We start from the raw sequence: 15,494 nt of genomic DNA, 5'->3' as shown, positions 1-15,494 counted from the left end.
TACCCTGAACTGGGTGGCTTCAACAACAGAAATTTATTTTCTCATAGTTCTGGAGCCTGGAAGTCCTAGCTCAGGGTGCCGGCATGGTGGGGTTCTGGTAAAGGCTCTCTGCTTAGTTTGCAGATGGCTGCCTGTCACCTGTGTCTTTACATGGGCCCTGTGAAAGGCCGTGGAGAGTGCTCTCCAATGTCACTTTTTGCAAGAATTCTACTCCCATAGCAAGGGCCCCACACCTCTGACAGATCTAACCCTAATCACCTCCTGAAGGCCTTGTCTCCAAATACCGACACATAGGGATTAGGTCTTCAGCACATGAATTCGAGGGACCATATTTCAGTCGGTAGCAACATGCATTCTGGAAAATTTGGAAAGTATAACTAAATGGAAAGAAGAAGAAAAGACAAATAATTACTTTACAAAAATGTAGCCACTGCTCACATGAATTATTTTATTTCCCAAATTTTGTTATTTCAACTTTTACATGGGGCATCCTACACCTAGAATTTTCTATCAAGATGTTTTTAATTTGATGTTACAAGGTGAATTTTTTTTCTATTACTAAAAAACCCTTCTTTGGTGTCCTTTTTAAGACAGCCACAAAAGGCTCATTGAGTGACTATGCTGTATGTCTATTTATTTATTCAATGTCCTGTGGTGGAATAACTCATCAGTATTTTGCTAGTGGAAATAACCCTGTGATAAACATTCGTGCATGTGATTTTTTGTTTTCTAGAACTTAGATTGTTTTTTCTGCTGGGATAGAATTCCAGAAAATGGAGCTTTTAGGTCAAAAGGGTTCGCTCTTAATACATACTGCCAAATTCCCTTCCAAAAGGGCGGTCCCATTTACATTGCCACCAACAGTGGAGCAGGAAAGTGCTTAGCTGCTTGCTCTTAAAGGGAAGGAGGCCACTTACACTCCTGTGCTTATTGGCTTGTTTCCAACAGGTAGGCGAATCCTTCTGAAGCCGACTTCTGGTTGTGCAGAGTTGTCCTGGCTCTTCTGGCCCAGAGTCCTGCCCCTGCCTCTGGCTGGAGCCCGTGTCCTGGGCCTCACCTAGGAGTAGACGGGAGCCATCTGCCCCCACCCACAGCCATGAATTTCCTGCGGCGGCGTCTCTCCGACAGCAGCTTTGTGGCCAACCTGCCCAACGGCTACATGACGGACCTGCAGCGCCCAGACAGCTCCACCAGCTCCCCCGCGTCCCCCGCCATGGAGAGAAGGCACCCCCAGCCCCTGGCAGCCTCCTTCTCCTCTCCAGGATCCAGCCTTTTTAGCTCCTTCTCCAGTGCCATGAAGCAGACCCCGCAGGCTCCCCCAGGACTGATGGAGCCTCCGGGTCCCTCTACGCCTGTGGTTCAGAGACCCCGGATCCTGCTGGTGATCGATGATGCCCACACAGACTGGTAAGCCGGGGTCTTCAGGTACCACCCCCAGCCGGGGTGAGAGCTGACATGGGGTCTGTCTTGCCTCTTGGGGGGAACAGAGGAGGGCCTTAAGGGGCTCAGGTGGTTTCAAAGAATGACCAGAGGGAAGGAAATTCACACTGACCCACAAGGCCCTACAACATCTGCATTGTGCCCAGTTTTCTTCTAAGACCTTTATATTTACAGGCCCACAGTCCCCACCTGCCGATTTAAAACTCAGTGGCTCTGGCCACTAGAAGATATATTGTCATCCTTTTGACCGCAAAGCCCAGTCTGAAGGACAGTGAGGCTATGGCAGTCTGGATTATGTCACTCCGTGTGCTCGTTCATATGACAATGCAAACATTGCAAGTTGGTGTTTGATGCGGGGTGTGCTGCCCGGAACCCATAGGAAATGCTATATATTATATGGATGGAAATCACATGACCTTTCTAAAATCGGAAGACTTCTGAAGCCTGAAATGCAGCTGGCAATATTTACCAGATTATTCCTCTTCAGCCTCAGTCACTCTCCATGCCCTAAAATGAGGTTGTTGTAAGGGTGACATAAATCAGCACAGGCCCTTGGCTCATAGCCCAAACCCTTGGGACCAGAAGGCCTCAGTATGTATCCCAGTTACTTCAGCTGCTGGCAGGCTGGCTCCAGAGCCTGTCCTCCTACCACCAATGCACAGAAATGACGTGCTTTTGAGCTGCTTCTCAGACAGCGCTCCCCAAGCTCACTGCAGCGGCCACCAGGTCAGCGACTGAGCTACTGAGCACGGCTGATGTGCTCAGGTATGGTGGTCACACGGAGCTGCACCTGGGGAATAGGTCTCTCCACCCACTTTGTAGTGCTGAGGAGTGATAAGTACTATTCATCTAGCCAGAGTCAGAATTTGCTAAAAATTCTGTTACTAAAAACCCTTCTTTGGTGTCCTTCTTCAAGACATCCCAAATTGAGAGACGTGGAAGCACCATATTCAGGGCAGAGGAATTCATGGATAATGTACTAGTCAGTTTTTCCTTGTCTTGATCAAAATACCTGGGAAGAACAACTTAGAGAAGGAAAGATTGATTTTGGCTCATGGTTTCAGTCCACAGATGGCTGGCACCAAGCAGAAGCATTGTGGGGGGTGGGGCAGGTGGCAGAAGAAAGCTGCTCATCACGTGACATCCAGAAAGCAGAGAGGGAGCCAAAGGAGCCAGGGACAGGATATAGTCCCTAAGGCTCACCCCCTTATCACACTGCCTTCAGCCACATCCCACCTGCTTAAAGTTACCACCCAGTAGTCCATTCAAATTATTAGTTCTTCAGATGAATCAACCCACTAATAAGGTTACAGCTCTTATAATCCAATCTTTCCACCTCTGATCATTGCTGCATTGCCTAACACATGAGTTTTGGGGGAGACATTTCCAGATGGAAACTATAACAGATGTGAAGCAGAGTAATTCTGAAAATGAATCCTCAGGCAGCCCCTGTGGTGGGAGGACACGGTTGCGCATGTCTCCAAAGGTCGTCTCGTTCTCACCCAGCACACGTGTGTTGCACGGATACACCGGTGCACCCCGCTGTTCCGTTAGTCTGACATGAGTGTGGACACTCACATTCCCTCCTTGAGAAGTTAACTCAGGTTGGGCTGATGGAACCTACCCTTTGGAGTGGGAGCTGTTTAGAGCTCATAATGCATTCTCAGTATGCATTAGGTCCAGCAGACTCAGACATCAGTCCTTGCATTTCTGCTGAGTAACCAGGGTGGCCGTGAACCACCTGTGATCTGATCCAGTCTGAATGCAGCCGCTGCTTGCTGGATGGCGCTCATCGCCAAGCTTGGCTCCTCTCTGCTCATTCCCTCCCACAAAGCGTGGCCCTCGGGTCTGAGCTTAGGGCTGGTTGTCTGCAGAGTTGCTGTTTCCAGGCAAGGCTGCTGCCTGTCTGCCCCGTAGTCAAGAGACTGTAAAAGTCTTCTGTTGACCTTTAACCCAATATTTGACCTTGATTTCTGAGTGCTCTTTGCTGGCTGTGTTATCTCGTTGCTTCCTCGATGGAGGTGGAGTTGAATACATAGCAGTGCGGGTCATGGTTCAGGATAAGACATCACAGCGAGGCTGTCTGAGTTCAGATCCCATCTTTACCACACAGTGACCATGTGACCTCTGTAAGTCACTGCACCTAAATGCAGCACCTACCCCATAGAGTTAGTACATGTAAGTAGGGTTGACACCTAAGTTAATATGAACATGTGTAGTAGGTGTCTGGCCAAGAGAAGGTGCTGTTTAAATGCATGTTAGTGTTTTGCAGACTGTTATGACCTTTCTGTGTCCCATCAACCAACCTGGCAGCAGCCCCGTGGGCAAGCTAGTTTAATCTCTTCGTGCCCAATTCTGGGCAACCCGGACAAGGTTTGTCCCATTGGACTGGGTTTTCCTAGGTCTTCCCTGCTGGCTCTTGGCTGACAAAATTGGATCTTATCACTCTCTGTCTCTGTCTGTGTGGTGTGTGACTCAGTGTTGGGGCACAATGAATAATATTGGGATGCAATGATTAGCCTCATTCCCGTGACGCTTAAATTTTGGCTCTGGTCTCAATCTCCACAGGAATGACCAGTGTATACATTTTGGGCCACGCACACTGGTGGGGACTGCTGGCCAGAGCAGTCTCCCTGATTACATTTTAATCACATATCACATGTGCTCTAATTAGGTCTTGAGAACAACTATCTTTGGTTCATGGCATATTTTGTGGCCCTTGGTGGGTTAAAACAGAGGAGAAGAAACAGATCCACGGACTCACCCCGAAGTTGGCTCTGAAGAGACCTCCTGCCCCAGACCATCAGTCTTTCAAACAGAGCTCCGTCCTAGAGTCTCCATGAACTTCCTAACTTCTCTCAATCTCAGTACATCCCAGCTTCCCCACACTGATGCTGGCTGCCTTCAAGTTTCAATCCTGCCTGTAGAATTCCCCACACGCCTGTCCCTGGTTACCAGTAGCAGCCAGCAGGGGGCGAGCCAGCCCCGCGGTCCCAGCCGCTCTGGCAAAGCCAGGCAGCCGGGGTTCAGCCCCCTCCCCACGGCTCCCTCATTGTGCAAACTGTCTGCAGAGAGGAGGAAGTTGTTAAAGGGAAGACGGCAGCTCACACAGCCCCTTTCTTCCCTCTTTGAGATGATAATGAGGGGGGAGCCCATCCACTGTCTGGACTGAGGAGCCCCCCCTCGCCGGGGACAATGCAAATGTGGTCCCCTTTTCTCCCCGCCTCAGCCCCAGATGCTGGGGCTGTGTCTTCCTCCTACAGCACCAGGTTTCCTTGCAGAGAGATGAGGGGATTGTAGGAAGCCTCCTTCCTCTCCTGGGGCGTCCAGCTTTCAGATTCTCAGAACCGCTGGGGGCCTCCCCAGGACCATCGGACACCTGGCCAGGGACCTCAGTGGGGGACTTTCATTCTCTAAGAGAAGTAGAGGGTTCCAAAGCCACCTTTGCTGGCAGAACTCTTCAAAGATGCAACCACCTGTTGGGGCTTCCTGAGGAGGTGACCCTGGCTAGGCGAGGGGGCAGGAGGAGCCAGCTCCACGGCAGGTCAGTCTTGAGAGCCCCCCGGGGAAGGAGGATGAGATGAGTGGATCTCAAGGTCAGTGCTCTTCCCCCACTCAGCACTGGTGCTCTTGCCTGGGACTCCCCAGCAGCTCCACAGGCCTCCAGGCTGGACCCTGCCTCCCAACCACCCTCCACGTCACCACCTCCGTCACCACCTCCGTGTTCTCCTCCTGAAGCACAGATCAGCTGCAGTTTGCTTCTCCCCCGCCCCCCGCCCCCATGTATCCCCTTTTACAATCCTTTGATGCTGCATCATTGACCTAAAATGTGCAAGTTCAAAGTCATTAGCATGTCTGGCCTGCCTCTGGTTGTGTCTCCAGCTCCACTTCCTGCTTTGGGGTTTATTCTGCAGGAATACAAAACAGCTCTGGTTCTCAGGAGCACCCCTGTACCTTGGCCTTTTCTGTTCCCTGCTTCCAGGAACACTCTTCTCTGTCACATTCACCTGGCCAGTTCTCATTTATTCTTAGAGGACTGCTCAGCTGTCACCAATATGCCCTGCTAACAGTGCTAAAAACCACTGCCCCTGTATAAACTTAAAACACTATAAACTTAAAACACTCCTCTGTGCCACACTGGCACATGCCACACTGTATTAAAATTGCCTCCCGTGAGAATGAGACCCATCTCTTATTTTTTTTTTTTTTTCATCATGGATTGAAACCAGGGATGCTTAACCACTGAGCTACATTTCCAGCTATTTTTATATTTTATTTAAAGACAGGGTCTTGCTAAGTTGCTTTTCAGCTTTGCTGAATGGCAGAGGCTGGCTTCAAACTTGTATCCTCCTATCTCAGTCTCCTCTCTCGAGATGCTTGGATTACAGGTGTATGCCACCACACCTGGCTCATATTCTTCTCTATAACCCAGTGCTCAGCACACTGCAAGTGTTCAATCAGCACATGCCCTTGTCCCTGCCCCCGCCCAATCAGGATAACTTCAGTAGACATAATAGGCCTGAATGTACCTTACCTTAGGGGTCAGCAACATAGAGCGCAGAGTTGAGGAATTTCTGTCTTCATGAGCCTGTGTAGAAAGTCCTGGCTATTTACTGGTCAGGATGCCAGAGTCACTGTGCGGCTGATATTTAAGACTGTTTAAGAGGGAGGGGGTTATCATCTATGGAATGCACCAGAATCTCATATTTTGATTTTCAGAATCAAAACATTTAACCTACCTCCCCCCTAAAAAAAAAAAGGCCATAACCACACAGTGTTAGCTGCTTCCAGTCCCCTTGCGAGGCCTCTGGAGCTGAGAGGGTGGGAAGGAGGGGCAGGGCCAGGTGGAAGCCGCAGAGCTTTGCCCCAGCCGTTCCCCGGGGCCTCTCCTTGACCTCAGCCCTGTTCCCAGAATGTCTGCTATTCCATCTCGACAGTGAGCTATTGTTACCTTCTTTTTAGTTTCCTAGGGTTTCCTTTTTCTTTTATTAGTTAGAGGTGACATGGAAAGGGTGTCCTGGGTTTGGAGCACTCCCCAGCCACCCCGCCTCCAGCCCGGAGGATACCAGACTGCATCTTCCTGGGCAGCGGTGGCCAGGGCGGCCCTGGGTGAGCACCCGTGCCTTCCTACATCGTCCAAGCACCATTAGTCTGTATGATGATGGCCAGCCGCCCCCCCCCCCACTGCTAAACGGTGTCCTTGTGTCCCTGTGCCTGGGACAGTTCAGGTAACAGGCACACAGGAGGTGTCTGCTGACCAAACAAATGGTCTGGTTGGTGGCACGTTTCTGATGATAACATGGTCGGAAGCGTGACAGTGACCAAGGAGTGGCCTTGCTGGCATACTTAGGTCCTCCTTTTAGCTCCGGCCTCATATCCAACCTAACAGAAAGTCACAGTGGACCCCGCGGGAGCGTTACACCATAGCAGTCGGCAAGCACTGTCAATCAGGGATGCTGTCACCCTGTCCAACTCAGTGAGCGGTTGCCAACGTGACGACTGTTCATGGGAACTTCCTGACCTAAATCAGAGCCCCCATGGCCAGGTGAGGAGGCAGAGGATCCATGAACCTGGTCCACTTGAGGACACAAGGAGAGGCATGGCAGGGTTGGGACATGAACTGGGCTCATTTTTGCAAAAGCCTTTCCAACAGGGCCACCTTCCTGCTGAACGCTGCCCAGGGCTCCCGGGAGTGGCAAGAGCTCCCGGGAGTGGCAAGAGATAAATGCTGCAAAGTGTCGAAGTGTGGGACAGATGGCTGAGCAAGGGAGGAACAGCCTGAGGCCTCGGAGGACCCTCCCCCAGCCCCTTCGTCACTGTCATATGGCACATGTTGGTGCACTTTGCAAGACCATACTTCATGCTGAGTGGTTTTCATCGATTCTGTCATTTAGTTCTCCAGGTGACTGCATGGGTACTAGTACTCATCACATTTTATAAATAAGAAAAACGGAGGCTTCGGGCCCCAAATCAAAACAGATGCCACTGGCATTTGGGATCGGCTGAGGCCATCGGGATGAGAGTGGACATCACAGTTGTCCTGCCACCTTCCCCACCTGCCTGAAGCCCAGGCCCCCTGTGCTGCGTGTGAGCAGAGCTCTGGTGCCTCACATGTGGGCACACACACACCCACACATGCCCAGTGTCTGAGAGCAGAGTGAGGGAACTGGTGGCAGGACTCCTTGTCACACCACGGTGGCCAACACAGGATTCTGGTGACCTCAGCCTGCGAGGAAAGTTTCTCCCCGGGAGCCAGGCGGCCCCACCCTGCAGGCGCCCTCTGGCAGCCCAGTAGAGGGTACCAGGAGAAAGGGGGGTTCTTGCAGCCATCCACCATTCGTGGTCTCAGGTTGGCAAATGGAACCTTTTATAGAAAGTGTGTTTGGAGGCCACAGAATAGTTTCCTCTCTCTAAAGCCCCAAGGGGTGGCAGCCAAGGTCTTTCCTGTTCTCTTCCTAATGTTTTGACGTTAAAGAGGTGATTTCCCAGTGCATAGCAGGCGTGCTCCCCTGGGAGAAAATTAAAACAGAAAGGAGAAAAGCTGCAGAACATGCAGCGCTCCCAGGTGGCGCTGTGGAGTTCAAGTCCCAGCCCCGCCAGGCCCCATCTCCATGCCGCTGGCCAAGTTCCTTTCCCACGTGAGCCTCAGGCTCCTCATCTGTACAGCGGTTCATACTGTCGCCTCCTTCCCTCTCCCACTGCCGCAGTCTCTGGCTGGGCACAAATCACGAGTCTCCACACAGCTTGTAGATTCAAACAGCAATTCTTTATTCCCGATCTCACACCGGCACTCTCCAAACACGTTCTGGGGAAATCCACGTTCTCTGCCCAAATCCACTACTCCTGGGCTTCTGTCTCCCAAATATACTGTCTGACCCTAAGAACTCAAGAGGAACTCAGCAGCAGGATACGCCCTATTCTAAAGGGGGAACACCCTAATCTCCTATTATGCTAAACCGGGGACACCCTAAACACGGATCCGCCCTGGTCCTTGAGCAAGGTCACCTTTCAAGAGTCCTTCCACTAGACAGCATGGGAGTAGCTGGCAAGGAAATTGTCATACCTACTTGGCTGATGGCTCCCAGCATCCCACTCATCCCCCAGGGCTGTTGTGCGGCTCCGGGAGAGGGCCTGGTTCTCTTCTTTTATGGGCCCTTTTCGGAGTGTGTGGTTTGCTCACCTGGGACTTAGTCCTGTGCCTCCAGTATGAACTCCATGTGGCCGGGGTTTACACCTTCCCTGTTCAAACGCAGAGTCTAGCACAGAGCCTGGCACGTGGAAGTCAGGGTGGGTGGATATTTTATTAGTGAATAAATAGATGTTCTTGGCAGAGGTCGTTTTGACTTTGAAGGGAACGTTCAGGCTGGAGGATGCCTTGGGGAGGAATCTTTGTCAGAAAACACTGGGCTGGCTAGGAATTCAGGAAGAGTACCGGAAAACTTCCAGGTTATCCCTGATGCTTCCCTCAAGGATCTGGCCTCCACCTCTTTAGGCCCAACTCATCAGAGAGGCTGCTTTGGCTGAAGGGATGGGGACTTCAGGACATCTGGGATGTGGCCCTAAGGACATGCACTGGTCCTCATTGGCCCCATGGTGACTGATTTCATCTGTCACCTGGTGAGGGAGATAAGGTGAGAGCTGTGGACTCAGAGTCGACATCATCAGACATGCTTATGGGTGGGGTTATCAGTTTTAGCAGGCGATTACTCAGGAGGCCAAGTTAATACTTAAACAATGGACTAGCATAAGTCTATCCCATGCGGTGTTGGGGATAGACTTACACTACATAATTACTTGTTGTTCAATTCGAATGTAATTGAGTGTCCTGTATTTCATCTTATGCAAAGAGGTAACCAGAGACCCTGCCTGGTCCTATAACATGCGACTAGCAAGAGTCTGGCCCCTGAGCTGCCTGGCTTTCTGGTTGGGGAGTCAAACCAAGTCCACTGATTGACCCCATTCTCAGAGACCAGCTTTCCCTGCGGGTGACAAGGACCATTCGTCACCAGCAAGGAGGGCGCAACGCTGAGTGGACAGTCTCAAGCCAGACTGCCTGGGTACTGTGGGCTCTGGTCCCTCTCTTCCTTTCGGAGATGTGACCTTGGGCAAGTCCAGCCTCTGAACCTCACATTCCCCAGCCGCGGGGCAGGATGGTGGACTCGCTCTCCTTTCTCGAAGGGCAATGGTGAAGACGAACGATGATGGCAGGAGTGGGGGTGGGTGCAAGGCTTAGCTGACAGAGTAGGCCCTGAAATGGGAACTGTTATTAACAATTAATTACAGTTACTAATTGCTTGTGAACATAATAGTCCTGGGAGCCAGGGGAAGGAAGCCACTTGGCCGCTTCTGAGTTCAGCTGGATGGGCTCGAGGGCCATCTCCCAGAAGCCCTGGAGGAGGGGCATCCAGATCCTGGCAGGCTGGCCGTCCCTCACTCAGAGATTCGACAAGGGCTCCAAGTCAGTCCCTCCCCCTGGAGCTGGTCAGAGGATGCAAACACAGCCCTCTGTTGAAGACGCTTGGCTCTCCCTACCGCTGCCCCTACCCTAAGCCTCTCCTTGACGCCGATGGGTCCTGCCTGCTTGAGTGGCGAATGCAGGGGTTTCTGGGAGCCACGGGGGTAGGGCCTAATGACAGGTGTGCATCGTTCATCGTTTCTTGCTCTGTCCATTGGCCCAACCGCACCCCCCTAACAGGCCATCTGACACCCTCTGGAGTGGCTCCAGCCTCCTGGACTCATCCTTCTCGCTCCAGGCACTGGCCCTGCTTTCCCCTGGCCTTCCCTGGCCCTGGTGCCTGGGGGAGGGAGGGGCCCTGGGCATTCCCCAGCGGCCTGCCCAGTCGCCTAGAGACGGGCTCCGCTTTCCCAGGCCCAGCCCCTTTTATCAGGGAGACAATGTGCGCACAGTGAGGGCCTTGTGCAGCACCGAGCCCTGAGCCCTCTGACTTGAGGAATTTTGCAAGTGCTGACCTCTCTCCGTGAGGTCTTCGTGCCATCCAATCCAAGGGTCCGGCGCCCCTGCCGCTTCCTACCCAGCTCTTGTGGGGAGAGAGGGGGCAGGGGGAGCTGGCGTTACCCTCGCTCTAGTAGAGTCTTTGGGGAGAGCTTCGTCTCCAGAAATCAGGGCTAGAAAATCCAGGGGGCCGGCCTTTGAACAGGAGGGACTGTGGGGGATGCTCTCTCCTCATGCCTTCCCGAGTGGGCCGATTCTATGGGATCCTGGGGTAGGAGGTGCTTTCTCTCTGGGTCTCTGTTGCCTCATGGTCCCCCCAGACTGTTTTCGTCAGAATGATTTTCCCAGGTGCCACCCAATACCTGCTGTGTTGGATAGAGTTCTTTGTAGGAAAAAGAAATAGACTTAGGCGAACAGGGATTTAGGGGAAACATGGCAGTGGGGGAGGGAGTTCCTAGAGGCAAAGGAAAATAGGAGGAGTCTCAGGTCAAGCTCCCCCTGGGGGGGGGGGGGGATCTAGGTGACAGGAAGTCCTGGAGAGTCTCTGCAGAATCAGCTCCTGTCTGCAGCCATTGGTGTTCCTCTTTGCTCAAAATCAAGTGTTTGGAGACAAACAAGCCTGGCTCGTTCTAGTCTTTGTCCTTAGGACACTTGAAGCTTGGTTCCACCAGGGCAAATGGAGGCGTACTGCCAGACGCAGGAGGAGAGGGTCCAGGAGAGGCCCAGCTGAGACATCCCCCTAAATGAGGGGCTCAGAAGACCCGGAGTGGGGCTCAGGGAACTGCCTTTTGAGATGACGGAGAGCCAAGCTCAGAGCCCACCAGGTACAAGACTTTCTTCACGTGGCCCCAGCTGGTGGGACTGGACAAACCCAGTGGGGGAAAGAAGGAGGGGGACGTGTTTCAGCTCAACAGTTCAAAATAAGGAAAACGAACTGACAGCGACCAGTCGGGGGGCTGGTGGGGGGGGGAGCCCCCGTCACTAGCTGATGTGCAAGCACAGCTGGGCTACCCATTTGGAAGCGATAATGCAGAAAGGGCTCAGGCCATGAAGAGGCAGGCTGCAGTCCCTTAGAGGAGGCTGGGACCTGGAGCTTTTCATTTTCTCCTCTTTGATCTTGTGCTTCGTCACCTCTCCTGCCCCTGCCTTGCTCTGCTCTGAGACGTTCCTTCAGCTGTCTTGCTTGTGAGTCTGGCCTCGTCCCCCACAGCGTGTCGCTCTGGCCCAGCCCCACTGAGTGGCTTTCTTTTGAAGGCGTTCCCCAAAGCAGGGGTCCTCTGGAGCAGTGGCTATTGCTGAGCTGGAGTCTAGGGCGCTGGAGTTCACCGGCCTGGGTCTCAGCCTGGCCCTGGGGAGGCAGGGCTCTGGGCAGACGCCAGTCCTTACAGAATGTCTCTTCTCCCGGGGCCTGTGGAAGCCGGTGGAAGCCTGTGGAAGCCTGCCTCTGACGAGCGGACTTGGCAGTGATGGTCTGATGGCAGGATTAGGGATGGTGCGTGGTGTCCGTTCTCCTGACCCCCCACCCTGGGTTTGTGGAAGGGGCAGGGTTGCAGATTTCCTGAGAGGCAGTGAGCTATCTGATATCTTTACAGGCTAAAGGAGAGGTCGCCTGAGCAGCTGCTCATAAGAGACCACCAGCCAGTGGGTGGGGGGGCATAAGGGAGGGAAAACCCAGGCATCGAGAGAGGCTTCCCTGCTGGAAGGGAAACAGCCACACAGGCTCTGTGACAAATGGGCTGCAGGCCGGCTTTTACCTGGAGGAGATAAGGGCCTGTGTGGCTGGGTTGCTGATATTTAAGGAAAGCAAGATTTTTTCCTACGAATCTTCTGTTTTCAAAGTAAAGGTACACAACTTCAGCCCAATGAGACAAGACTGTGGCCTCCCCGGGATCTAACAGTTGGCAACCTGTGATAAAGAAGACAGGAGTTATTCTAAATATTTAGCCGTTTCCTCTTCTGGGGCTGTATCCCAGCGAGAATGTAAACACCTTTCTGTTTTGGGGAGCCGTTTTGTTCAGTGAGATCCCAAGGGCCTAGCACAGTACCAAGCAGGTAATAGAAGGGGGGGGGTGGGGAGGGAGGGAGGGAGGGTTAGAAGGATGGATCCATGGAAGGATGAACAGATAAATGGGTGGGTAGATAAATGAATGGATAGTAAATGTTCTTGGCCTTCTTTTTCTGCTCTTTTCACCTTAACTAGATCAGACACCCAACATTTCCATAGTCCTTTTACTCATCTTCCTTATGTCATTGATACCTATTTTCTGAATGGTCAGAAAATGGTTTGGGTGTGATTGTCCCATCAAAGCTCCTGTGTTGATGCATAAATATTCAGAGGTGAACTGAATGGTGACAGCTGTAACCTAATCAGTCCGCCCTAGTTGGACTGGACTGGGTGGTGACTACAGGCAGGTGGGGTGTGGCTAGAGGAGATGGGTCACTGGGGGCGTGCCCTGGAAGGGTGCATCTTCCCTTTCACCCCTTCCTCAGTGCGCATTCCCTCTCTCTCTCTCTCTCTCTCTCTCTCTCTCTCTCTCTGCTTTCCTCCTCTGGGCCCTTCCCCCACGGCAGGCTGCCTCACCTTGGACCCAGAGCTATGGAGTAAGACATCGGAAACTGTGCACTACCAATAAACTTTTCCTCCTCTAAGTCCTTCTTGTGGTTATGTGGGTCCCCGTGATGCGAAGACTGACGGGAATAATCAGATAAGCGTGACCTGCATCTCGGTCTGAATTCCCTTTCAGTGTGCTGTCCCTGTCTGTGGGAATCTTTTCAGGTGGGGAGGCCCCTCTTCGAAGCTGAAGGAGTGATTTGGTGAATGAAATGAAGGACCCGGCAGGGTGTGTCTTCAGAGGGAGGGAGTAGAGCCTGGAGACAAGATTGTAGCCTTTCCGCTGAAGACACAAGGAGGGGATGGCTGTGACTTTGTTTACCCTAAAGGTCTGCACTGGGCCGGACAGGCTGCCATCATGCTAGACACACATAGATCCTGCCACTTCCCTCCTCTTAGAGAAAATGACCTGTTATTTCCCCGGGGACACACCCAACTGAACTTGGAGGAGGAAAAAGACAGGTTAGTCCAACCCCTGCCGTGTGCCAGGGTTATCACTCATGGAGCCCTCCTGGAAGACGTGCTCATGTCCTTATTTTAACAGATGAGGAAACCGGGACTCAGAAGGTTGAAGTTTGCTTGAGGAAGCACAAAGAAACGAATGGCAGAGATGGACAGGAGCTGGCTGTCCCTCAGGCCAGCAGTGCCACCCATTTCTTCACCTGGGAGGGCGAAGTTGCACCCCAGCAACCCTCTGGTGGGCAGCTCACTTGCTGGGATATTCTGGGCAGCTCCCCCACCTGCATGTCCTCGCTGAATCTCTTGACAACTTTAGATCTTTTTATTCCCATTCTAGAGTCAAGGAAGCAGAGGATAGTCCAGAATCAGAGGGCGCCCATGCTCCGCGCTGATGATCATTTTTCTTGCACGTTTGGGGAAATGCAAAACTATGAAGGAAGCGCGTCTCTCCCCTGAGGGCCCGGCACCTGCCCGGCTCACTTACCTCCCCCTGAGTCCATCGTGCACCTGCACAGACACAGCCAGTCTCTCTGTCCCCAACTTTGTAGCTTAGTTCCTGGCAAAGAGCAGATACCACATCGTGGAGGGATTGATGGATAAGCCGGGCCACCTCATCAGGAAAGCCGACCCCAACCCTCAGGCTGGCCAGGGCGCCCCTTCCGTGAGATGAGCAGGGTCTGTACGTCCATGCAGTGTGTGGTCACAGTCCTTTTGTGTCTCCCCTGTGAGGGAGGAAGCCCCAGAGCCTGGGCGTGTGAGGTCTTCGTGCTGGGTCTCTTAGACTCTGAAGCCGCGTATGAGTTATGAGGCTTCTCTGACCAGCAGAAGCCCCGTCTCCCCTGCTGCCCACATCTTAGCCTCAGTCCCCTTGGCCTGTGCGTCCTATTCATTACTAGTTTCCTTTTACCTGTTAACTTTTAGTCCACAAATATGCCCACTCCACAAGGGCAGGGACCACATCTGCCTTCCCTCTCACCAGTGCCTGGCAGTGAACGGGTCCATGTGAATTTCCATAATGGGGTTAAATGATGGGATTAAGTTATGTGAATTTTGACCACATGCAACCTACAAAAATCTCCCTCCCTGTTGCTGCCCAAGGACAAGAGGGTGGGGCCTGCCTGGGTCACTTCCTGTGGCTCAGGGCCCCAGTGCCCTAGTGGATCTAATTTCCTGTCCCCCACAGATCCCTGGGCTGGTCCCAGGAGCTTCCCCACCCCCAGGGGTGCTCTCCCTTCCTGGCTCACTGGCACCCCCTAACTGCATGGACAATGGAGGGGCTGTCCATCCTTGGAGGGTTCTCTCCATCTGGCAGTGGGAAGGAGCCAGGAACAAGAGCCATTCTTAGGAGGAAAGGGGGAGCTAGGATCAGATCTGGGGTCCCTCTGGGTTGGGAGGCCCATGTTGGCCACACCCCCACACATCTGGTCTACCAGATGACCCTCCTTGTCTTGCTAACCCAGGAAGTCCTGAGAGTGCGCCATGGCAGCCTCCAGCCTGGTCTGCCGCCCATCTTCTCCCCTGCCTCTGTCCAGGCCACAGTGAGCAACTGACAAATGTCATGTGAAAGAGCAGAGAGATCACTGTGTCCCCACCCTTTTCCAATGGGGATGACCCATGGGAAGACAGCTGAGTCCGAGACAGGACATCGCTGACCTCTCCTTCCTTCAAAGGGCATCGCCAGGGCCCTGCCACATTGTCTCCACACACAGGACACATTGGCTGGGAGACCCCTGCTTGGACCCAGGTGGATCCTGTTTGTGCTAATTCTCTTCCTTCTGTCCCCTCTGCTGCTGCTCATAAATCTCTCCCACGCACCACAGTCCGCCGCCCCCAGTGAGGGATTCCCCACCCTAAGCAACACTGGTTTTTTAATATTCTCCTTCCTGGGGCTCCTGATGTGGCAGTAAAATAGGAGACCACCCACAGAGATAGAAGCCTTGTGGAATTCAGAGCTCCCCAGCCCCTTCACAAGGCCACCGCCATGATTGATTGGCCGAGGTGTTCAGGGAGCTTGTTTTGAGAATGCACCTC

General features: G+C 52.9%; 1 protein-coding gene across 2 annotated transcripts in view; it reads left to right on the top strand.

Moving 5' to 3' along the window:
- Positions 1 to 1,081: 1,081 nt before the first annotated feature.
- Syn3 (synapsin III) overlaps positions 1,082 to 15,494 on the top strand; it is a 374,313-nt gene continuing 359,900 nt past the window's right edge. The window contains exon 1 of one of the 2 annotated variants that reach the window (XM_076853264.2): positions 1,082 to 1,407. In XM_076853264.2, coding sequence (XP_076709379.1) covers positions 1,097 to 1,407 — 311 coding nt within the window. In that variant the 5' untranslated portion in view covers positions 1,082 to 1,096. The remainder of the gene's footprint in view (positions 1,408 to 15,494) is intronic. The other variant, XM_076853263.2, reaches the window with a different exon arrangement.

This window comes from Callospermophilus lateralis, chromosome 4 (genome assembly GCF_048772815.1).
Source record: "Callospermophilus lateralis isolate mCalLat2 chromosome 4, mCalLat2.hap1, whole genome shotgun sequence".
NCBI lineage: Eukaryota > Metazoa > Chordata > Mammalia > Rodentia > Sciuridae > Callospermophilus > Callospermophilus lateralis.
This window is presented reverse-complemented; position numbering and strand designations above follow the sequence as displayed.